Consider the following 26,549-nt stretch of genomic DNA (forward strand, 5'->3'; position numbering starts at 1 on the left):
ATATATATATATATATATATATATATATATATATATATATATATATATATATATATATATATATATATATATATATATATATATATATATATATATATATATATATATATATATATATATATATATATATATATATATATATATATATATATATATATATATATATATATATATATATATATATATATATATATATATATATATATATATATATATATATATATATATATATATATATATATATATATATATATATATATATATATATATATATATATATATATATATATATATATATATATATATATATATATATATATATATATATATATATATATATATATATATATATATATATATATATATATATATATATATATATATATATATATATATATATATATATATATATATATATATATATATATATATATATATATATATATATATATATATATATATATATATATATATATATATATATATATATATATATATACATACGAGGTGTGTCATTAAAGTTCCAGGACTGGTGTCCTAAAAGATGAATTTCAAACCCAAGCCACAAACCACCATATTTCCCCTTCAAAGTAATCCTTCTGGAGTATACAACTGCGCTCCCAACCCTCTACAGTCACTAATCTTTTTCTTACGTGCTTTTAAAATCATGTCCTCTGTTGCAGGTCGTTTAACAATGAGCGCTGAACAGCGAACAAACTTGAAGTTTTTGGTGCAGTTGGGGGAAAACGCCGTCAGAAGCACTGGGTATGCTGCAAAAAGTGTACGGGGATGAGACAATGTCACGCTCACGTGTTTTTGAGTGGTGCAAGAGGTTCAAAGAGGGCCGGGAGGACGTGGAAGATGACCCCAGGAGTGGAAGACCCTCAACGAGCAGGAATGAGGCCAATGTTGAGCGTGTCAAGCAGATGGTGCGTGACGATCGTCGGTTGACTGTTCGAAAGATCGCAGATGAGCTTGGCATGAACCACAACAGCGTGTGGAAGATTATCACTGAAGATCTGGGCATGCGGAAAGTCTGTGCGAAGATGGTGCCGAGACTCCTGAACGATGACCAGAAGGGACGACGCATGCAGGTGTGTCAGGACATCCTCGAGCGTCTGGAAACTGAACCAGACTTGCTCAGGAGAGTCATCACCGGCGATGAGTCCTGGGTATTTGAGTACGACCCGGAGACCAAACGCCAGAGCCTTCAATGGAAGAGTCCGGCGTCGCCACGGCCGAAGAAAGCAAGGCAGTCCAGGTCCAGCTTCAAGGTCATGTTGATCGCTTTCTTCGATGTGAGGGGCATCGTCCACTGCGAGTTCTTGCCACAGGGCCAGACAGTCAACCAACATGTGTACAAAGAAGTACTGCGGCGTCTGCTTCGTGCAGTGCGCGAGAAGAGGCGGGAGTTGTGGCAGGGCAACTCGTGGCTGCTTCACCACGACAATGCGCCTGCTCACAATGCCCTGAGCATCAGAGAGTTCTTGGCCAAGAAGAACATCGCCGTGCTGGAGCAACCGCCCTACTCACCTGACCTCGCTCCGTGCGACTTCTTCCTCTTCCCCAAGCTCAAGGAGGTCATGAAGGGGACCCGTTTTGATGATGCGGACGACATCAAAAAGGCCGTGACGACGGAGCTGAGGAGCATCCCGCAAGAATCCTTCCAGCAGTGCATGCAAGCCTGGCAGAGAAGGATGGACAAGTGCATGCGGTGCCAGGGGGATTACTTCGAAGGAGATAACCTATAGTTTGTAGCCTGGATGTGAAATAAAACTTGTGTGGCACCAGTCCTGGAACTTTAATGACACACCTCGTATATATATATATATATATATATATATATATATATATATATATATGTATATATATGTATATATATATATATATATATATATATATATATATATATATATATATATATATATATATATATATAATATATATATATATATATATATATATATATATATATATATATATATATATATATATATACGAGTATATATATATATATATATATATATATATATATACTCTTATATATATATACTCTTTCCAATTTCCTTATACACTTCATTATGAGGCATATTTGAGTCTTGGATGTATCATTGTAACAATCTTTCTCTCAGTGTCTCTTCACACACACACACACACACACACACACACACACACACACACACACACCCACATATATATATATATATATATATATATATATATATATATATATATATATATATATAATATATATAATATATATAATATATATATATATATATATATATATATATATATATATATATATATATATATATAATATATATATATATATATATATATATATATATATATATATATATATATATATATATATATATATATATATATATATATATATATGTGGGTGTGTGTGTGTGTATGTGTGTGTGTGTGTGTGTGTGTGTGTGTGTGTGTGTGTGTGTGTGAAGAGACACTGAGAGAAAGATTGTTACAATGATACATCCAAGACTCAAATATGCCTCATAATGAAGTGTATAAGGAAATTGGAAAGAGTATAGAGAGAAGCAACCAAAATTATACCTAATTTAAGACATCTGTCATTTGAAAAGATTTTATAGGCTGGAGCTTGTAGTCTTAGAAATGAGAGAGGAGAGGGTTTAGAGTGATTAAAGGAGTGGAACAACTAGATAGAGAGGACCTGTTTGTGTTGAACAAAGTGGACATATGAGGACATGAAAGGGAGGTGAAGAAGACTGCCAGTAGGAGAAATATTAAGAAGCCCAGCTTTACCATTAGATACACAGAAGTCTGGAATAATCTATGTGCATGGCCCTTCATGTATGTCAGTTTGGTAAATACACAGAATATGCACTGGATAGGAAGTTTATAATAGTGAGTGAATTAGGCAAAAAAAGAAAGTGATTGATAGTGTCTGGAAAATTTGGAAATTGTGTAAGTGAAAAGTTATTAAGATTGGAAGAAAAGTAGTAATTGGATGAGTGTGATGGTAGGATGTGGAGCAGAGGTATGTGGTATGATGAGTTGGTGAGTGTGAAGTGAATGGTAGTGAAAAGTAAATGTAGCTAAAGTTGAAGAGAGGCTTATATTGGATGAGGATGAGATGTCATGTGACAGGTAGAGAGAGAGAGAGAGAGAGAGAGAGAGAGAGAGAGAGAGAGAGAGAGAGAGAGAGAGAGAGAGAGAATGAATGAATGAATGAATGAATGAATGAATGTTGTACATGATGTAAAAGTGAGTGCAAATGAGAGGTGACAAAAAAAAAATCAGATGAATAAGAGATATATTAGGAGATAAAGGAATATCAAAGAAAGAAGAGAGTGTGAAAGCCAAGGATGCCAGTATGTTGACTGGCAAGGTTACTGTAGGAAGAGATGATGGAACATTTTGAGGGATTGCTGAATGTAGAAGAGGATATGAAGCCTATTGTTCTTGCTGTAATAATAGAGAAATTAATGTACTAGAAGAATAAGATGAATCACTAAGCAGAAAGGAGAGTTGGTGGAAGTGAATGAAAGCTGGGGAAGCTATACAAGCTGTAGGTGTAGATGTATGTGTTGTTGAATGTTTGAAGTGTTTTTGCAACTGATGTTGAGTGGTTAGTAAGATTGCTTAAGTTACACTTCATGAGGATTATGGTACCATTTGACTGAATGAATGCATGTGTTCATTCCCCATAAAAGAATACAGGTGGTAATTATGAATGTGACGATTTTAGGGATATAAATCTTGAGTGTCATTGGCAAGTTGTAAACTAGTTTTTATCATATGAATAATAGACAGAAATTTTTTTCTTCAATAATGTGGATGTGGCTTTAAAAAAGGAAAGATGCAGGTATTTTTAGTTTGCCATTATATAAGTGCTTAATTTTTTTTTTAATTATATCAAGTCATTTGAAGTTTATCTGTGCAATTTAATAGTATTTCTCTATTTTTGTTTGTGCACTCCATTGCTTATGAAATATGCTATAGTATTCTAATTATAAGTGGTATGTTTCAAAGTATTTTTCTTTACTAGCTTTGGAAGATAGCTGTGATGGTCCACAAGATTCATCAATCAACTCAGATGATTCTAATGACACCGATCTCACATCAGAGGGCAAATCTGAAGATCTCCCTACAGTAAAACCACAAAGCAGCTTTCTTTCTAAAGGAAAGCCCCTAAGCCTAGCCAAAAGGGGATTTCCTTCTAAACTGCGTGGTGGTGCTGGGGAAAAATACAGTGTTGGGAAGAAAACTTTCTCAGGCTCCAAGAAACGAGGCCAGACAATACCTGTCCGCAGAGGTCGTGGCAATGGACGTGGCTACCGAGGATATTTCAACTATCAAAATGTAACTCTTCAGGTTAGAGGTTTTAATCGTAATGGCTTAAATCATTACTTGATAAACTATCTAACTCATTGTTTAATTATGTGTGAGAGGAGTTATTATAGCAAATATTCCACATAAGTATTGTCAGCCTTATTCTTTCATTAATAATCTGTGAGAAGAATTAGTATGACAAACATTACACATTAATATTATTAGACTCATTCTTTTCATTAATGATCTGTGAAAGGAATTATTTTGACAAACATTACAGATAACTATTATCAGCCTTATTCTTTTCAAATTTACCATACATCATCACCATAAATTGAAGAAAAAAAGTAATGCGTCAATCTTTATTGGTTTATGGCATTTTGCCAAGCTACAAATATATCTTTAGAATCTTTAAATGAGGATCTGAAAGCAGAACTGATTTCTTTTGCTCCACCATATTAGCTCCGTCCTTTCCCTTGTACCTGACCTGTTCAGGTGATTTACTTTAGTCGCATGGATACCTTTTGAGCTGTGCCATGATTATGCATTCAGAACTGCTATCCTATTCTTGTATATTTTTTATTTTATTTTATTTTTTTTTCCTATATATTCTAGCCTTCATAATAACCTGCTGTGAGAAGCTTTTTTATACACAGTCTATCCATCCATCCCTCTCCTGTGTTATATCAGTCACTTGAATAAAAGATCATCAAGTTGGTTACCCATGATTGGTTTTGTCTAAAGCCATAATGTTTTTCTGTTATTATATCATGTTTTTCTAGAAATTCTATCCACTGCTTCTTTATCACTTTTTCTTAGATCTTACATACTATGCTGGTCATTGATACTGGTCTGTAGTTTAGTGGTGCTTCTTTCTTTCCACTTTTTTTAAATTAGCACTTTGCTTTCTTCCATTCCTTAGGCATTCTTCCAGTTGATAGTGAGCACTTTATTATGTCATATACTGGTTCAATTAATTGTTTCCCGCATTTTTAAAATGATATACTTCATCTGGTCCTGTTGCTTTTCTCTCTCCCAGTTTCTCCATCATTTTATAAACTTTAATTACTATAATTTCCCACATTTGCTTTTTTGTCTTCTCATCTTGTGGTTCTTTAAATTCTGATTCTTCTGTGAAAACTTGTTGAAACTTTTTTGTTTAGCAATTCATTCATGTCTTTTGGGTCTTCATATGTTTCATTTCCATCCTTCAATATTTCTAGTTTTTTTCTTTTAGTTTATGAATCTGTAGAATAGTTTTGGTTTGTCATTGCAGTTTTCAACTATATCCCTTTCACATCCTTTCTCTTCCTCTCTCCTTATTTTTACATGATCATTCCTTGCTATCTTAAAGAAACGTATCAGTTACACAATGTGTACATGTAGAGTTCTTTCTGCTGTTTTGCATGAAGTCTACATGTCACCTCTCTTAGTGTATGCCATCCATTCTTATTGCTTCTCTCTCTCTCTCTCTCTCTCTCTCTCTCTCTCTCTCTCTCTCTCTCTCTCTCTCTCTCTCTCTCTCTCTCTCTCTCTCTCTCTGGATGTTTTCTTATATTTTTTGGCCATTTCATTCTTTTCAGGCAATGGAGACTCACCAAAGTGCAGGAAAAGAGGAGGGTGAGGAAAACAAGTTGATTCTTGTGTCAGCCAAGGATGAGTTTTGTCTTCAGCAAGATGTTTGTGCCATGTGTGGAGCATTTGGGCAAGATCAAGAAGGGCGTCTCATTGCTTGTGCACAGTGTGGCCAGTGTTACCATCCATTCTGTGCTAATGTTAAGGTGAATTCTACAGATGTATATAATATTCAAAGAGTATAATAAAGAGTTAGTGGAGATTGCTGCCCTATGGGGAACAATGTGACCCTTTTTTGTGGCTCACAGGTATAATGAAGAGCTGAGAGCCACTCATTCCAGTAACTGCTTTCTTTGTGTGTCTTCATTATCTCATGTTCTAACATTACATTTATGTTATACTCCATTACAATTATGTTATATTCCAGTGTTTTCTTTGGTCACAGTTTCTCTCTCTCGATAGATAGATAGATAGATAGATATTTGTGTTACTGGATTTTAGCATCCCATCATCACATGTATGATGCGAGCCATTATACTTACAAATATTTTTATATTTCATTTAGGTGACCAAAGTGGTGCTTCAGAAAGGGTGGCGATGCTTGGACTGTACTGTTTGTGAAGGCTGTGGTGAAAGGAATGATGAGGCCAGACTTGTCTTGTGTGAAGATTGTGACATATCTTACCACATTTACTGCATGAACCCTCCTTTAGACCATGTTCCATCAGGAGTTTGGCGCTGTAAATGGTGAGTATTATATAAAAGGTAATGTCTGTCCATCTTTTCATATTAACTGCTATGGTATTTTTTCACTGTATGATCAAGACCTCCCTTTATCGATTTTACTGGTGGTATCAACGTGTTTTTCCCTTCAGTTTCACTTTTATACTTGACACTCATTCAATGTACTATTTCCACATATCCAAATCCCATCAGTGTTCCATGCTAAACATTTAACCAGTCCTCTTTGTATAGTGATGTTAAAAGTTTGTGTGTCACAAGTTCCACACCAAGCACAAAATATCTATATATTGTTACCAACATTAACTTTTTATAAATTATGCTTTATCATATTTGTTAAATCAGATGTAGCACAGCTTTTCCTTACACACACACACACACACACACACACACACACACACACACACACACACACACACACACACACACACACACACACACACACACACACACAGGACAGGACCATCTCGGTGGACAGATGGGCAACGAGAGCTCCTGAAAGACAAGGATATTACCTAGTTTTTATGCTGATTGAAAGTTTATGAATCGCTGCTGTCCCAAGCCTAAGGTTCTGCAAAAATTAGGAAGAAAGGAAGGTTTGAAGAAAAGTTAGTAAATATACTTTTTTGTGTCAGTAAGGAGTGTCAGCAGAAAGCTTTGTTTACAGTCATGAGCTCATCGTGGTGGACAATGGGACACCGACAGGAAAGAGTGTATTAGACTCTAGTGGATTTGAAGGTGAAGACAGTCAGTTAAAGGAAAAATTGAATGCAAGGAAATTAATCATGCTAGAGGTGAAAGTTGAGATCTGGTTGAAAATAAGAGACTTAGTAGTAAAAAATACAAGTTTAAATCAAATAATAATACACTAAGGAAGGAATTGAATAATAAAGAGAAAGTGCTGTGGAAACAAATAGATGATAAGGAAAACCAAATTGAGATGTTAGTGGTAAAAATGGAAGAGATGATAAGAGCAATGAAATCTAGAGAAATGCAACTAAGTATGCTGGAGGAAAGGATGAGAAAGATAGAAATCCAAGACACACAGGGAAAAGCAAATTAAGGAAAGTCAAGAACAAGTTAAGGAAATGGCAGAAAGATCTGTCAATAAGTGTGAGGAGTTGGAAAAAAAAAAGTGAGTTATACAGAGGTAGTGAAGGACCAGAGGAGTGAAGGTTTGACAAAGGTCATAAAGGTAATAAAAGAAAAGGAACATAGCCTCCATTCTAGGTGACAACTCCACCTGAGTGCCACCTCCAAGAGGTTCCATAGAGTAAGGCAAACCATCAAACAAACAATCTAAGCCTATCACTCCAGCCTCACCCCCAGCAACATACCAAAGTCAGGTGCTTCCAGCAGTAGCACTGCACTTCTACAGTCAGCCCCAACACACTTACTCAAAGACAAGTCTGGCCCTGGGCAGCCTGCCCATCCAGGTCATCATCCATGGATGAGGACTGCACCCAAACTCTCCCATTTGCCAAGTCATTCCCTAAAAGGAAATTGGCCCCAGACAGTAGTAGGTCCTCTGCTAGTGTCACCCGTGCCTTCGCTGTCTCCGCCATAGCAAAGCTTTCTACTGTGTCAATTCCCTGGCACCTTACAGGCTTACCTGTACAGGGTACTCAACCCCATCAAACTTGACAGTGCCCCTACACAAGAAAGGACTGCACCAGTCCAAGCCAGACCTCATGGGGGCGGTGAGGTAGCAACAGATGAGGAGGCAGTACTTCCTGCCTTTATACCCTCATGACCAAACACCAGCCAGACCTCCTCACACTCCCTTTCCCGGCCCTGAGATACAATCAAAACCACTGGCTTCTGAGGGGTCTTGGAGGCTGTGGCTGTTACTAATTTTGGGTAGTTAAATTTAAAGTATCCAGTATTTTGCAGTAATGACACATAGGTGGCATGCTCTACCTGGGAGTGCTGCTTTGCATGCTCCCAGTCTTTCTGTCGAGGGCTGGGTGGAGACACAGGTTGTATGCTGTACCTGGGAGTGCTGTGTTGCATGCTCCCAGTCTGTCTCCATCAAGGGCCAGGTGGAGATTTATTACCAACAGGACTGAATTACCCAGACTTATTGCTGATGCCACTACTATATTGTGGTCCTCCACACCTTCCGCACCTCCAGACAAATTCTCACTGGCTCCGCCAGACATACCACCAATCCACCAAGGCACAGGCCGGTGTGATGTGTGTCATCTACACGCATAGTTGCCTCCTTCAGACTTTTGAATTTTTTTCTCGGAGCAGCAGCACCAGTTCTTTCCTGGCCTTATATACAAATTGCTCCATTACCATGAGGTCCTTTTATCTCATGGTATGAGGTGGTCTGCTCACTAGCAATCCAGTTTTCAAATGTTTCCTCAAGATAGCGGCAAACTTGAGATACAAATCACTGTGCTTTTTCTTCCCTCCACGAAACTCCAGATTAGACGCCTCTGGCCACAGCTCATAAGCTCTCAGGATGTCAACTTTAACCCCTAAAGAACCATGACAGTGGGGGGAGGGGATAATTTGACTGTACTGACAGGACTGTAGGTTAATCTCATAACATGCTTGTTACTCTTAACCTACAATGAACAAGTGAAAGAAAACAATACTCTCCCCACAATCAACTCCTTTTTTGAATGGCCTTGTTCTGAAGTCTGTAGGTGCCTTGGTTACAGAGTTATCATGAGTTGAATGAGGTGATGTCAGCATATGCTGAGCATGGCTCAGCCCACATGTCCAATTGGCTTGCCTTGGCCATGACTTGGGGAAAAAGGAAATGGGTGTTTTGTGATTTTTCACACACCCCCTACCCAGGCATTTTCTCTGTCCCCATGCATTACAGTAGCTGATGGTGTGGTTAGCATGATATGAGTGTGGGGAGTGGAGTTAAGGAAATGCAGGGGCGAGTGACTCAAACTAGATGCACTGGAATCACGTTCCTGGAAACTGTCCATGATGGAGGCTAGCTGCAGATTGACAACCTTGTTGTCTGACTTGAAAGCAGTGTAATCATATCCTGGGCTAGCAAATCAGGCAGAAAATAGCATAAGTTGCCTTTATTTTAGCAAAGACTGATTATCATCTCCAGTCCCTTAGCAGCAGGACATCGATCAGCATCCCCAGTCCTTTAGTAGTTAAACTCCCCATAATTCTTCAGATCTTCTACTGACATCCTAGCATAGCCTTATGTCTATGGACACTACTTGTGGGACTATGTGTCCTCACACCAAGCTGTGTCAAATCTATGGTGCCACCTCTGGCAGAAGCAGGAGATTTGGGTTGCGAGTCACCTTGGCTACCAGCTTTGCCCTCCAAGGCATAAACTAAGTGTGGGGCAGACAAAGAACAACGAAACAAACAAGCAACAGTCTCCCCCCATGTGGCTAGAAAGCTTCCACCTATTCTGGTGAGGTTGCCAATTTCTTTTGTGACCACAAATTCCTGCTCTTCTTAAAGCTGCCTCAAACTGGGCTAGCTTCCCCCAAGTCACCACCTACATGACTTGGTGCAGGGCCTAATATGAGTTACAAGGTCCTCTTTTGACTCTTGCACCCTCTACACAAACAGTCATAACACCAGATTACATGAATGAGATCATCAGCCTGTTTCATCCACTCACAAGCAAGGGAATATTACAACAGCAACTACCCAAATCACTCCAACAGCTGGTAAAAAATTGATAGCCATGTTTCTAGGGAAGAACAGTTGCAATAAGCAACAAACACATATTAAGGTTATAGTATTCTACAGAATATCACCCTCACACACTACAAGACAATATCAACCCACTTCTGTTGAACACTATCTCCCTCTGCTGTGCAATATCATACCTAACTTCCCAGACAACAAGGCCTGATATCCTTTCCAGAACAACACATTCCGGGGAAAAAGATAATTTAATGCAAAGCAGCATACAATGATCTTATGTGTGCAGATTCTATAACAGAGCCATGCATTGCAGTAGCTTGTAACAAACACAATACATATAGACAAATGGCCCACAAAACAAACAAGAGGGTCCCTGACCACTCACTCTCACCAGGTAATCGATTCATGAGGAGACGAGGAGTCATGTCACAATGTACACAGAGTGCCTTGCAAGGAAAAGCACTCACAGGTGACAGAGGAAGACACCTAAGCACAATACATTCAAGCAGGCGTGTACTGCAGTAATTTACTCAAATAGCCCTTAAAGCAACTAGCCTGTATAGCTGTATCCCACCCAGTCTTCTCTGAACACACTGCCTACCAAAATACATCTGTCTTGGAAGCATGGGAAGGTGAGGTAAAACACTCCTACTCTGTGACAATGGGGAGGGGGGTACAAGAGAGGGGATAGGGTGGGAACCTACACTCACACATATGCCCACTACCTCATGCTTCATTACTAGTGGGTACAATAGAACAATTACTTTTCGAAAATTCTTGTCACTCAACAAAGGTACCTGGATGAACACTGATTATGGCCTCATCAAGGGCAACTCTTCTGCTATAAACTACATGATGCTTAAGAGAAAAGACAAAAGAGAAAATGCTGAAATCAAATAGGGAAGGAGACTGGATAGAGGGTATTAAACTTTTTATGTAACTGTGAAGTTGGGACAAAGACTCGTTGCACAGCAGGCATGCTAACTTCTGCTCTCACCCTTTCTCACTTTCCTGTGTGACTACAGCTTAAAATCTTTCCTTGTTACTCTCTCTCTCTCTCTCTCTCTCTCTCTCTCTCTCTCTCTCTCTCTCTCTCTCTCTCTCTCTCTCTCTCTCTCTCTCTCTCTCTCTCTCTCTCTCTCTCTCTCTCTCTCTCTCTCTCTCTCTCTCTCTCTCTCTCTCTTGCATGTCCCAGTATTTAACTTAAAATGGCTTCTTTAAGGTATGAACAACACATCTAAATTATTTTTAAAACAGTCAAAAGCATTAAGAATATGTAGTTTTAAATAATGTTTCTTGATATTTTGTGTATTCATGAAATATTGTATTGATTGGGCTTGGCTTAAACATCCAATTTTTTTAACAGGTGTGCCATATGTATTCATTGTGGAGCAACAGATCCTGGCACAAACTCTACATGGCAGCAGAATTACAGCATGTGTGGTCCCTGTATGTCCATGACCCAGTGCCCAGTTTGTGATGAGCCATACTCTGATGGAGAACTCATTCTTCAGTGTTCAAATTGTGAGCGCTGGTTGCATGCATCAGATGACATGATCCATACTGAAGAGGAAGCTGAAAGGTATTTTATATATCCTGTTATACTACTTGATAGTGTCTTAAGTCAAGATCCAGAAAAGGTGATTCATGTAAGTGCAAGTGATTTCTGTAATTGTGGGGATCAACAGTATATCTGGGTAATGCATCTCTAAAAGCTAGAGTCTTAATGGGAGCATCTGGTTTGAAACTCAAAATTGTTATTATTGATTATATTAAGATGAAAAAAATCATGGGAAGTCAAGATCACTGTACAGGTAAGTACACTGTACAGTAAGTCCCCTATCTCCTCCACTTTTGAAAGACCCCCATCCCAAGTTGGGTATTTTTTAAGTAACTCCTACAGTTTTTAATGTAGATGAACATGCTTCATATGCAAGATAGGTTACCCTGTGGTGTTTGAAGTAACTCTCTCTCTCTCTCTCTCTCTCTCTCTCTCTCTCTCTCTCTCTCTCTCTCTCTCTCTCTCTCTCTCTCTCTCTCTCTCTCTCTCCCAAAAATTCTTTTCAAAAATTTTTTTTTTTTAAGTCAAAATTTAGAATTATGTTGTTTCATTAATATGGTTGCATCTTTCTTTTGCTGAGACATTGAGTCAATATATCATTGGAATCTAGGCTTAAATGGTAGAGGAAATAGATTTCAAATGTGAAAAAATATGTTTTGAGATATAGCCTTACAAAATTTGGATTACTTTGTAAGAGTGCTTTTATGGCCTGTAGGATTGGTTTCTATATATGATTACATTAATTTACCTATCCCTTTTTCATATCAAGGAAGTATTTACTGACCTTTCTTACTATGAACTTGCAGGATTTGCTGAACCTTGAAAGGTAGTTTTTGCTTCAGGCTCCTGGTCCCCACTTTTTGGATATTATCTTTATGAGAGGGTATCAGAGATTTCTAGGCTGTTGCAAGTCCACTTATATGTGTGTCTATGCGTGTGTGTGTGTGTGTGTGTGTATATATATATATATATATATATATATATATATATATATATATATATATATATATACATATATATATATATATATATATATATATATATATATATATATATATATATATATATATATATATATATATATATATATATATTTTTTTTTTTTTTTTTTTTTTTTTTTTTTTTTTTTTTTTTTTTTTTTGTAGGAATGACACTGGCCAAGGGCAACAAAAATCTAATAAAAAAAAATGCCCACTGAAATGCCAGTCCCATTAAAGGGTCAAAGCAGTGGTCAAAAATTGATGGATAAGTGTCTTGAAACCTTCCTCTTGAAGGAATTCAAGTCATAGGAAGGTGGAAATACAGAAGCAGGCAGGGAGTTTCAGAGTTTACCAGAGAAAGGGATGAATGATTGAGAATACTGGTTAACTCTTGCATTAGAGAGGTGGACAGAATAGGGGTGAGAGAAAGAAGAAAGTCTTGTGCAGCGAGGCCGCGGAAGGAGGGGAGGCATGCAGTCAGCAAGATCAGAAGAGCAGTTAGCATGAAAATAGCGGTAGAAGACGGCTAGAAATGCAACATTGCGGCGGTGAGAGAGAGGCTCAAGACAGTCAGTTAGAGGAGAGGAGTTGATGAGAAGAAAAGCTTTTGATTCCACCCTGTCTAGAAGAGCAGTATGAGTGGAACCCCCCCCAGACATGTGAAGCATATTCCATACATGGACAGATAAGGCCCTCTGTAACCCTTGTAAACTTGAGATGAAATTACAGAGAGAAGGATAGAAACCATAGGAGGGTAGTTTGGAAATCAAAACTTTGTGCCAGACTCTATCAAAAGCTTTTGATATGTCCAAGGCAACAGCAAAAGTTTCACCAAAATCTCTAAAAGAGGATGACCAAGACTCAGTAAGGAAAGCCAGAAGATCACCAGTAGAGCGGCCTTGACGGAACCCATACTGGCAATCAGATAGAAGGTTGTGAAGTGATAGATGTTTAAGAATCTTCCTGTTGAGGATAGATTAAAAAATTTTAGATAGGCAGAAAATTAAAGCAATAGGACGGTAGTTTGAGGGATTAGAACGGTCACCCTTTTTAGGAACAGGTTGAATGTAGGCAAACTTCCAGCAAGAAGGAAAGGTAGATGTTGACAGACAGAGCTGAAAGAGTTTGACTAGGCAAGGTGCAAGCACGGAGGCACAGTTTCGAAGAACAATAGAAGGGACCCCATCAGGTCCATAAGCCTTCTGAGGGTTTAGGCCAGCGAGGGCATGGAAAACATCATTGCGAAGAATTTTAATAGGTGGCATGAAGTAGTCAGAGGGTGGAGGAGAGGGAGGAACAAGCCCAGAATCATCCAAGGTAGAGTTTTTAGCAAAGGTTTGAGCAAAGAGTTCAGCTTTAGAAATAGATGTGATAGCAGTGGTGCCATCTGGTTGAAATAGAGGAGGGAAAGAAGAAGAAGCAAAGTTATTGGAGATATTTTTGGCTAGATGCCAGAAATCACAAGGGGAGTTAGATCTTGAAAGGTTTTGACATTTTCTGTTAATGAAGGAGTTTTTGGCTAGTTGGAGAACAGACTTGGCATGGTTCCGGGCAGAAATATAAAGTGCATGAGATTCTGGTGATGGAAGGCTTAAGTACCTTTTGTGGGCCACCTCTCTATCATGTATAGCACGAGAACAAGATGTGTTAAACCAAGGTTTAGATGGTTTAGGACGAGAAAAAGAGTGAGGAATGTATGCCTCCATGCCAGACACTATCACCTCTGTTATGCGCTCAGCACACAAAGACAGGTCTCTGATATGAAAGCAGTAGTCATTCCAAGGAAAATCAGCAAAATATCTCCTCAGGTCCCCCCAACTAGCAGAGGCAAAATGCCAGAGGCACCTTTGCTTAGGGGGATCCTGAGGAGGGATCGGAGTGATAGGACAAGATAAAGATATGAGATTGTGATCGGAGGAGATCTTGGTCTACTACCTTTTCCTTTTCAGTTATATTTTCTGTAGATACAAGTTTCAGAAATTTATTTGTGGTGTTTTAATCAGTACCTTACTAAAGGAACATTATCTTCTCCAATAGGTGTGCTTCCAAAGGATATTTGTGTCTCATATGCCGACCTCAGGATGCCCAACCTCCTCACTTACTCCCTCACACACCACCTATACGCTCAGCCCGCATCATCACTACTACAGTTGTCACTACCACATCAACAAGCCCCGTGCGATCACAGAGCCCTACTGATATAATGACAAAGGTAATGTGCTTTTTCATTTCAGTATAATGAAACACTTTTAGTCTGTTGAACAGCTCGTATTCAACCTGTCATACCCATGGATTGGTTTTATTATTTTGTTTGTTGGAAAGGTCTGATCTGCTTTATATATATATATATATATATATATATATATATATATATATATATATATATATATATATATATATATACAGTAAATCCTCGTTATATTGGAATAATCGGGGTGAAGCCACTGACATTGAAGGTAAAAATCCAATAAAAGCGGCAGTGAGGGGGTCAGGAGCCCCACAGCCTCTAACCTCACCCTCTCCCTTCCCTACCCTCCACTCCCTTCCCTCTCTCCATCCATCTCAATGCCCCCCCTCCCACCTCTCTCTCTCTCTCTCTCTCTCTCTCTCTCTCTCTCTCTCTCTCTCTCTCTCTCTCTCTCTCTCTCTCTCTCTCTCTCTCTCTCTCTCTCTCTCTCTCTCTCTCTCTCTCTCTCTCCCTCCCTCCCTCCCTCCCTCCCTCCCTCCCTCCTCCTCCTCCTCCTCCTCCTCCTCCTCCTCCTCCTCCTCCTCCTCCTCCTCCTCCTCCTCCTCCTCCTCCTCCTCCTCCTCCTCTGTGGAAATCTGATATAACAGGGTTTGTTATGACAAGGGTTTACTGTGTGTGTGTGTGTGTGTGTGTGTGTGTGTGTGTGTGTGTGTGTGTGTGTATGTGTGTGTGTGTGTGTGTGTGTATATTTACCTAGTTGTGGTTTACGGGAGGAGGAGTCTAAGCTCATGCTGTCCCATTTTGATATCTACTCTTATCCAGTTCTTCCTTAAAAATCATGTATAATTATTGCATTTCCTACTTTTTGCAGCTTATTCCAGATTCCTGGAGTCCTTTACAGGAAACTGTTCTTATTAATACACCTTCTGCACATGCCCTTCTTCACTTTCTCAAGCTCTCTTGTGCTTCTAAAGTCTTTCACCACTAAATCAATCAGGTCCAATTTTTCATACCCCAACAAAATCCAATATAAGGCAATCAGGTCACTCTTCCAAGATGGGCAGTGTTAGTTTCTTGAGTCTCTCTTCATTCAGTAAGTCTGATAGGGTTTGAGGCAACACTGTCAGAATGTGTGTGTGTGTTCAAGAGTGACCAGAGGCACAAAAGTGCTTTAAAAAATGAGCTCATTATGCCATTCTCAAAAAGGAACTGCTGGAGAAGAATCAAAGCATTTGGCCTATTTGGTTTTTGAGATGTCTTGATATTCCTTATTTTTTGACGGATTTCAGGAAAGAGGAAAAAAGAAAGTAAGTGAGTTCCAGGGTTTATCATTAAAAGAATAGGTTTCTGAAAAACTGGAAAACTTAGTGCAGGAAGGCCACAGGAGGGAGGAGGCATGGAGTTAGTAAGTTTAAAAGCATAGTAACCATGGAAATAATGATAGAAAACAGTAAGAGATGCAATATTGCAGTGGTTGGTGAGAGATTCAAGGCAGTCTTACAAGAGAAGTAGGTGAAAGAAAAAGCTTTTGACTACCTGTTTAAGACTGTGTAATGCTCACATTGGTAAGGGAAATTTGCTCATGCTACCTCCCATACCATTGTTTAATATATGTAAAGGGATTAGGAAAATCATATTTTGATATGAAACATTCCTGTAAGGTAATTTAATTTGATTAATTGGCAATAGTATTATTTAAGCATACTATACTTGTTACTCGGTCTTTTATATATCTGTTTTAGGGGAAGGGCAGTCAAAGACAAGTCAAAATTTTATGCTTGCTTATTGCATTGAGCAACAACTCTGTTATCTGTACTGGCCTGCACTATTTGGAGGGTTTTTCACCTCAATCCCGAGCTTCTATTGATTTTTTTTAATGCATAAATTAATTGGAATTTATCAAAAACTAAGAGGAAAAGGTATAGTAACTCATCTTGGCTTACTTTTTGCCTCAGTGGGCGATGGTTATGGAATATGCTACGGTCTGTCCTCCAGCCATGCTGCCAACCTCTCATATCTTGTGCACCACTCTGATGCTGCATTATTCTTGCTTTAGTGTTGTTTGTAAGCAGTATGATTGCCTCTTTAACTATGTATATACACAACTCTGTAAGATTTATAGAAATAACTAAATGTATACTATTTCTGTGTTTAGATTTGTACCTTACTTTCACTTTTATTGTTGTGTCTGTCAATCTTACTATCACTTCCATTATTGTCTTGGTAATAATATATAATAAACACAAACCATTACTTATATAGCCTTGCAAAGTGGGGAATATACACATATGTAACTTTTGCCTTCCCACTACCTTGTGTCCTTGAGTTCACTAGGACTGTGGCTGGGTGTAGCGTGAGTCAGTCCCCCCCCCCTCTCTCTCTCTCTCTCTCTCTCTCTCTCTCTCTCTCTCTCTCTCTCTCTCTCTCTCTCTCTCTCTCTCTCTCTCTCTCTCTCTCTCTCTCTCTCTCTCTCTCTCTCTCTCTCTCTCTCTCTCTTGAGAGAGAGAGAGAGAGAGAGAGAGAGAGAGAGAGAGAGAGTGAATGAGTGACCACGTATCCAATTTGGAAACCTGGGCTACCTTCCCACTACCTTGTGTCCTGAGTTCACTAGGACTGTGGCTGGGTGTAGCGTGAGTCTCTCTCTCTCTCTCTCTCTCTCTCTCTCTCTCTCTCTCTCTCTCTCTCTCTCTCTCTCTCTCTCTCTCTCTCTCTCTCTCTCTCTCTCTCTCTCTCTCTCTCTCTCTCTCTCTCTCTCTCTCATGAGAGAGAGAGAGAGAGAGAGAGAGTGAACGAGTGACCATGTATCCGATTTGGAAACCCTGGGCTACCATATAAGCTGTGTAAATAGAGGGAGAAGATGATGTTAGATATAACTGTCAATGGGTGGACAAATGCAGATTTGGCTAAAGCTGACAGTGGGGTTATATGGGTTAATAAATAAATGCCATAAAGTTCTTTTTTTTTTCCAGTGAATGGGGTGGCAGGTATCCATACCCAAGCATATGTATAGCGATGTCTGTATGAGAAATGAGTCAGTATTGATTTATAAATCTTTCTTGCAATCTCTCTTTCATGAGTCAGTATTGATTTATAAATCTTTCTTGCAATCTCTCTTTCAGGTTACCTCAAAAGCTCAGTTTTGGATGGATGGCATTTGTCTTTCTGAATGTGGGATGTCTCAAATCAAGAATATGACTCTTGAACCACAAAAAAAGACAAGGTATGAAAATTTTTTTTTCTATTTGAAAAATCTTGAGATGAACTGCCCATAAAACTAAACATGTTCATTTGTGCGAGATTTTACTTCTTCCTTTTGTATATATATATTGACTAGTAGAAATTTTAGTGTTCTTAAGTATCTGTGTTGTAGAGAAAACTTTTTTATGGCTCGCTGTGTATATTAAATCTCATTCCTAGGGTTCCTTTAGCTAAACTTGCCTTTTCACACATGTAATCCACAAACTAGAGTGAGGATTGCCCTTGTACTGCACCATTACACTGTTTTAGAATTTACATTAAAATTATTTTAAGATTTGTGCATTAAGACTAATTGCAGTAAGGTCTGAAATAGTAAAGAATGATGACCATGTTCATCTCACTTCCACAAGGATTGAAGTTTGAATCTGATTCAAGGTAATGGAAGTGAGCAAGTAATTTTTTATATATATAAATTTAAGAGTCATTGTTGATTGCATGTGTGAGTATAAGCTTTGTAAGGATGATCTTTACCAAGAGCAATGCATGTGACAGATACAAGTTGGTGGATGCTGGGATTGACAGGCAGTGATCTTATTCATGATGAATATTAAACTTCATCTTAATGAGGGACTTCCCAAGATCTCTGTCACTACACAGCACTGCTTTTTGGGCTGTTGGCCTGAAAAGAGCTAATTACCTTGACTTTCCTATGTTTGTGCAAGAAGCTCTTAGTCAAAGTTTCACCACAAAAATTAATGTAGTCACTAAATTTCATGGCAAAAATTTATGAGACAGTTGTGTTTCTTTGAAAACCAAGCTTTATTTTTAAAATATTGTACAACAATTAGTTTTTTTTCTTATTTACAAGAAATTAGCTCAAAACATTAGTTTCACCTGGCCTCTTAAAATGGTTAACTTACATTTAAAACTTAGAAACATTCATATTTAGCACAGAAACATTCATATTTAGCACATCAATATGTCTTATGGTGTAAAGTTCATGTGATGCACTGCACTTGAAATGTTCACTAGGTAACTGGGGCCAAGCACAGTCCTCATCCCAAGATAAGCTCTGAGCCATTATTGTTTACATTTAAAATACACAACCACACTCATTACACAGCATGTGTCTGACCCCTGCTCCGCACTGCCCATGATGTACTGAAAGTGGATATTGCACTCAACTAACTTCTTGAATCTTGCCTTATCACTGCTACCTCAACAGTAGTGATCTGGTGGCAGAAACAAATCCACCTCAACCTAAGAATGTCTTTTGTCTTAAATCTTATGTGACCAAACTGTTTTTGGCTTTTCTACAAAAAGACATGGTGACATATTAGAAATTAGTATATTTCTAAAGTGGACCCTACACGATCAATATTATTGCGCAATATATTGACTCATTTTTGTTGTGCAATAAAATATCAAACTCTTTTTGATGTCTTCAATATATTGTGTCATTCTTCAGTACCGCCCCTTCACTATTAATAATATTGTACAATACAGAATATTGTGCAATAATATTGATTGTGTAGGGTCAGCTTAAGACTTCATTATAAGTTAAACATTTTTAGAGGTAGGCAAGTCTCATTTTGGGCTATATTTTTTATACGAGATTTAAAACCTTGCCATGTTGCAAAGCACTGAACGATCTGGCTTGGTTTTCAGGAAAATACAACAGCTATGGTTATCTCCTACACATTTGCTACAAAGGTTATTGACCACATCAGTTGTGTGTCCTTATAATTTGACAAACACAGGAAAGTCACCGTGATCAAGGACACTTCAGCCCCAACAGCCCAGGCGACCCACGAAACATCTGGTGGAAGACTGCACAGAAGTTCCCTATTTTGGGGGAAATGTTTTGATGTTCATATTTGCATTACTGCTGGAAAGTCAGTGGTATATGTATTATATTCCATGTTTTAGCTTTTCTGTCTGAACCAGTATTTATTGTAATGAAAGACTTCTTTTTTTTTCTCTTCACTTGGTACTAAACAAACAATTCGTTTAATCAGTTGAATGTGCTGCAACACTAAAGTTATATATCACACACAAACAGTATGAACTGATGAAATCACCTAGTCTGGTAACTGTAGTCAGTGATTTATGTATGCCCCTATCAGCCAGATGCTCCTGATTGTGCAAATTGATTAAATGTTACATTCATGCATGCATTAGTAACAGTTGCCCAAGTTTCCTAAATTTCATATAATTAGATTTCAAGGAATTGGAAGCTAAGTGTGTTATATAATTTTGTTTTGAATAACTTGTTCATTGTATTTATTATTTATTTATTTATTTATTTATTTATTCATATATTTATTTATTTATTTATTTATTTTATTGATTTATTTTAATTTACTATATTTAGTTTTTTTATTTATTCATTTATTTATTTATCTATTTATTTTATTATATTTATTTATTTATTTATTTATTTATTTATTTATTTATTTATTTATTTATTTATTGCATGTTCTATGTAAGCATATCTGAATGTATCATGAAATATTTTGATTTAGCATTTGCCTTCCAAGAAGAGGAGTGACTCATGATGAAATTAATTCTCAAACTAGCATCACACACAACAGGAATCCTAAAACAGTGCGAACCAGTCGTGGACCATCAATAGATAGTACTGGAAGTCGCGACATTGATGAGGATGATGATGAAGATGATGAAAATAAGTTGGACACTGAAGAGCCAAGACACTGGGTATATGGAATGAAAGAGGGGACCATTCTTCCAGCCAAGGTAAGATGTCAGTAATGTTAGCCTCACTACAGTGAACCATTGTGTCTGTTGCTATCTCCTCTCACAGTAATGTAACTTTCCCCAGCTCTATACATATGCAAGTGCCATATGTCATCACCTCATAAATTTATGTTTACAGATCTTTTCCTGAGTATTTTTTTTGTATTATTTAATGCATTTTTTATTAATATTTATTTATTTTAGTTATTTATTTATTTTGTTTTATTTATTTATTTTTTTATACAAATTTCAGTCAAATGTGTGTGTAAATTAATGGTGTTCATTATTTCCCTTGACCTTCTTTAATGAAATTAGACATCTTTGGCATGTTTTTACCCAGAATTACAATTTCTCTCTCTCTCTCTCTCTCTCTCTCTCTCTCTCTCTCTCTCTCTCTCTCTCTCTCTCTCTCTCTCTCTCTCTCTCTCTCTCTCTCTCTCTCTCTCTCTCTCTCTCTCTCTCTCTCTCTGAAAGTCAGAACAATCCTGAGAATTGCTAAATAGAATGGGGAGGAGAGTACACAGAGCAGAGAGAGAGAGAGAGAGAGAGAGAGAGAGAGAGAGAGAGAGAGAGAGAAATGGAAGGAGGCATGATGGGTAGGCTAGATAGAGGGAGGGATGGAGGAGAGGGGGAGGAGGAATGCTAGAGGGACTGATCAAGTGGTGGCACTACTTGAATGGGTGTTTGTATTTGAATTGGAGGACAAAACTTGTTTGCCACCCTTTTCGAATAGGGAGTTGTTTTAATTTAAGGAAGTTCAAATCACGAGGTATGACTGTTTAGTAGAATGACTGTACATTACAAAAATGAATGGAGAACATTTGTGAGTGCATGAGGAATAGTAGTGTCCTGTGACCTCTGAGGGAGGCACCACACATCTATAGTCTCACACAGGTGTGGGGGAATCGGGTATGGTAGGGGGAGAATTCTTTCTATGAAGGAGGTGCGTTCTAAACCAAACTGTACAAGTTTGTGCAACTAATCCTCATAAAGTGAAGGCAGGAGTAGTTTCTCTTCTCTGTTAGGGGGCTACAAGAGTGGTGTGAATGTGAAAGTTGTGTGCCTTGTCTTGGCTACCCTCTTTTGGGGGAGACCACCTTGGTATATGTATATGGGTATGTATGTATGTAATGTATGTATTAATATCCTGGTAAGAAATCAAGGGTTCACTTATACTCAAGATAGACATATACCGTATTTTATGGCTTACAAGACACTTTTTTTCCCCCAAAAAAATACCCTGAAAAATACTTGTGCATCTTTTAAGACAAATGTAAGGCAATACCCAGGCTCAAGTGAGCTTGGACAGTCATTTAATTGGCTTGACTCATAGGGATGTGGATTTATGTGTTGAGTCATTACACTATGATGCTAGCTTAAGTAGCTATTTAATTCAGCCTTTTATATGATGTAACCTCAGTTCTTTGCTTTACAAGTATTTCTAATACCATATATCTTCCTGGAGACTCTGCTGATGAAAGTTTAGAGCTTTTACATGAATCCAGCAGTGACGAGTTCTTAGGATATGAGGAATAAAATTTCTTTGATTGTTTTACATTTTTACATTTATATTTTTAAAACTTTTAATTAATTTTTATGAAAATAAAACTACCCTTAGACAATGAAAGATTTATTGTATATTTACTACTCACCAACTAAATCAGATGAGTGATTAATGTGAACAATATGTGCCGCCAGTATATGGGGGATGCACTGCTTCACTGTATGTATTTACTTATAGTAGTTTTATCTACATAGTTGTAAATTTGTATTGAATGCTCCAGCAAATGTGTGATGGGTGTTGAGACAATAGATAGTTTATGAAAAGGTTAGACAAATTCATAGATAACGATGATAGATGGTCAAATGTAGGTTTACAGGAGCTGCCTTGTGTAGGTCAACCAGCCTCTTGTAGACTCCTTGCTTCTTGTGTTTTTATTGCTTTTTGTGTTTTTATGTTCAGTGGTCAGGTATATGGTGAATGTGTTCTTGTATGAGAATGACTTTTTTCTTAGAAATTTCTTTCCAGTGCTAGGATGCGTATTCCAAGATGCAGCGTCTTGTAAGCCATAAAATACGGTACTTGGGGAAATACAGTAAATGCAATGAAAGTAAAGTGTTTGAGGGGTGTGTGAAGTAATATGAATGGACAGAATAGGAAATGAGAAGGTAAGAAGAACTGGTGTGTTAAGAGAGTTGACTAGACAGGCAAATCAGTGTTTTGGTCTTGAGGAATGTAGGTCAGAAAACAAATAGAAAAAATAATGAGATCGATGTGCACAATGGAAATTTAAGTGCTTGCTCGGAGTAAATGAACTGTGTGAAGAGAGCACTGACTGAGAAAGGAATGATCGATCAACTAGCCTGAGGTATTATGCGTGATAGGGATAAATAGAGAGCAACACTGGTGAGTGTATGAAAATTATGTGGTCTCATTGATCTCTGGGAAGGGGTGTGGGCACAATTTGCAGGTCAGTCCCATTGCTGTATGGACCTAGTTAGCATGTGGGGCACTTCAAAGGAAGTAGCCTGCATTTGCTATTATCTCAGGAATGGAGTTGCGCAAAGTAGAGAACAGTCTCATGATGAAGGGGCAGTGTATGCTGTCAGGCCTTACTATGGATATATTTGGCCTTCTGTCCTCTGCCTAAGCTCCTTGGGTGTAGTGTGATGGTCTACAAGACTATCCCTTTCCACCAGGGGCCAACGAATTAAAAAAAATAAATAAATAATAGATAAATAAATAAATAAAAATAATACAGTGAAATTGGGTCAGACATGCTAACTTGGAAGCAGTAGATATGTCTCCTGAAGCATGATGCATTATGCAACATGCACAGACATTGAGGATGAAGCTGTCTAAACTGCTATTATAGAGGAGCTAATAGATCATGATGACATGGACAAATTCTATTTTATTCCACCATATAAAGCCTTAGGTCTGTCATCATCAGATGTATGCAGAGTATGTTACATAGAAATAGACTAAGATGTAAGATTTTTCAAGCCTAATCAAGTAGCTAGAGTACAGTAGTCTGATTAGAGTTTCATAAACTCTTGTGTAAGTCATCTGCATAAAATTAATTTATGTCTTAAGCCCTTTCCCATCTACTTTCACTCAGTCACTCTACCACAAACCCTCCACCTGCTGGCAAGATTTACGTACTTTGTACTGATTTATGTTTACATATAGTGAAGACATTCTTAGGTAAATATTTTGAATTTTATGATGTGCAGTATAGGATTCATTTAGAATCACACTTTTTAACAGTGTACTCTTTAATGTGTATATGCAAAATTACTTTTTTTTTTTACTTGTACCTCTGTACAATGATATATTTTTGGACTTGGTAATGAAACTAAGAACTGGTATATTATGGTTATTTTTTACATGATTTTCAGGAGGATGGCACACCACCTGATTTACCTGAAGGATTTTATACATTACCAGGCCTTGAACCAGGAACTTATACTTTACGCAAACGCAGATACCGCAACATCAAGACCCTTGGTAAATATTTTTAATGTGATATAAAGTGTGTTCCACTTTTACTAATCTCACCAATTCTGTATACAAAAATGCAGAAGTGTTCATTTTGTAATTTTCCTGTCTGTGTTTTTCTTTAAGTGTTAAACATAATATATATATATATATATATATATATATATATATATATATATATATATATATATATATATATATATATATATATATATATATAGGAGGAGGCAGTAGGTACCTGCCAAAACGATAATTATTTCCAGTGAGGTCTAAAGCACTGGATCAGGAGGTACTGTGAACTTAACATTAAACCCAGCTGTGACCCCTCTGAATGTTTCCCTTTGTGTCTCACAACACAAGCAGGCAGTCACAGCCTGCCTTCTAAAGACAACTTTCTTCCTCCACACAAAACTACAAGTACCTAATAACACACACCCTTCACTCAAAATTTCATAATTCATGGTGACTCCTACACCAGCCTTGGAGTCCCCATCTGGGGAAGGGACCACAAGTGTCCCCGGGTCAGACTGCCCTTCTGATGACGACCCTAAGTGTCTTGACACCCCCTCAATTTTTTCTTCATTAACTTCTGCAACATTCATGGTCTAAGATCTAATTTTCAGTCTGTAGAACACCATCTCTCCTCTTCTAAACCTCATCTTCTTTTCTTCACTGAAACTCAGGTGTCTGAGGCAACTGACAGTAGCCCATTTTCTGTTCCCTCCTACTTTCTCTATCCTCATTTTCAATCCAAAGCTGGATGTTGTATTTATGTGCGCAACAACATAACCTGCTCTCGTGCCCATGCTCTTGAATCTTCTGAGTTTTCCACCATCTGGCTACAACTACAGAGTCACTCTCAAACTAAATTTATCTGTGCTGTATACCTCTCACCTAACTTCTCTGACTATAAAAAATTCTTTGACTACTTAACTTCCCTATTGTGGAGATCTCCATGCTTGGAAACTCCAAAGTTCACCACCAGCTTTGGCTTTCCACTCCCTTCACTGACCATCTTGGTGAACTAGCCTTCAACTTTGTTATCCTCCACAACCTAGAGCAGTTGGGGCAACACCCTACTCGTATTCCTGACCATCTTGGAGATACGCCCAACATTCTTGACCTTTTCCTGACTTCTAATCCTTCTGCTTATGCTGTCACCCCTCTTCTCCATTGGGTTCCTCTGACCAGTCTCATATCTGTATCTTGTCCTATCTATCCAATCCCTCCTCAGGATCTCCCTAAGCAAAGGTGCTAGTTGGGGGGACCTGAGGAGGTATTTTGCCGATTTTCCTTAGAATGACTACTGCTTCCATGTCAGAGACCCGTCTTTGTGTGCCGAGTGCATAACAGAGGTGATAGTGTCTGGCGTGGAGGTGTACATTCCTCACTCTTTTTCTTGACCTAAATCTTCCAAACCTTGGTTTAACACAGATTGTTCTTGTGCTATACATGATAGGGAGGTGGCCCACAGGAGGTACTTAAGCTTTCCATCACCAGAATCTCATGCACATTATATTTCTGTCCCCCTTTCCTCCATCCTCTGACTACTTCATGCTACCTATTAAAATTCTTCGCAATGATGTTTTCCATGCCCTTGCTGGCATAAACCCTCAGAAGGTTTATGGACCTGATGGGGTCCCTACTATTCTCTGAAACTGTGCCTCCATGCTTGCACCTTGCCTAATCAAACGCTTTCAGCTCTGTCTATCAATATCTACCTTTCCTTTTTGCTGGAAGTTTGCCTACATTCAGCTTGTTCCTAAAAAGGGTGACCATTCTAATCCCTCAGACTACCATCTTATTGCTTTAATTTCCTGCCTGTTTTTTAATCTATCCTCAACAGGAAGATTCTTAAACATCTATCACTTCACAACCTTCTATCTTATCGCCAGTATGGGTTCCATAAAGGCCGCTCTACTGGTGATATTCTGGCTTTCCTTACTGAGTCTTGGTCATCCTCTTTTAGAGATTTTGAAGAAACTTTTGTTGTTGCCTTGGACATATCAAAAGCTTTTGATAGAGTCTGGCACAAAGCTTTGATTTCTAAACTACCCTCCTACGGCTTCTATTCTTCTC

At 38.0% G+C, this 26,549-nt stretch overlaps 1 protein-coding gene across 1 annotated transcript in view; it reads left to right on the forward strand.

The window, feature by feature from the left end:
- LOC135099765 (histone-lysine N-methyltransferase 2C-like) overlaps nt 1–26,549 on the forward strand; it is a 157,089-nt gene that overhangs the window by 121,199 nt on the left and 9,341 nt on the right. The window contains exons 14-21 of the mRNA XM_064002278.1: nt 4,040–4,365; nt 5,907–6,104; nt 6,464–6,645; nt 11,651–11,866; nt 14,863–15,037; nt 18,133–18,233; nt 20,791–20,968; nt 24,371–24,479. Coding sequence (XP_063858348.1) covers nt 4,040–4,365; nt 5,907–6,104; nt 6,464–6,645; nt 11,651–11,866; nt 14,863–15,037; nt 18,133–18,233; nt 20,791–20,968; nt 24,371–24,479 — 1,485 coding nt within the window. The remainder of the gene's footprint in view (nt 1–4,039; nt 4,366–5,906; nt 6,105–6,463; nt 6,646–11,650; nt 11,867–14,862; nt 15,038–18,132; nt 18,234–20,790; nt 20,969–24,370; nt 24,480–26,549) is intronic.

Source organism: Scylla paramamosain, chromosome 4, assembly GCF_035594125.1.
Source record: "Scylla paramamosain isolate STU-SP2022 chromosome 4, ASM3559412v1, whole genome shotgun sequence".
Taxonomy (NCBI): Eukaryota; Metazoa; Arthropoda; class Malacostraca; order Decapoda; family Portunidae; genus Scylla; species Scylla paramamosain.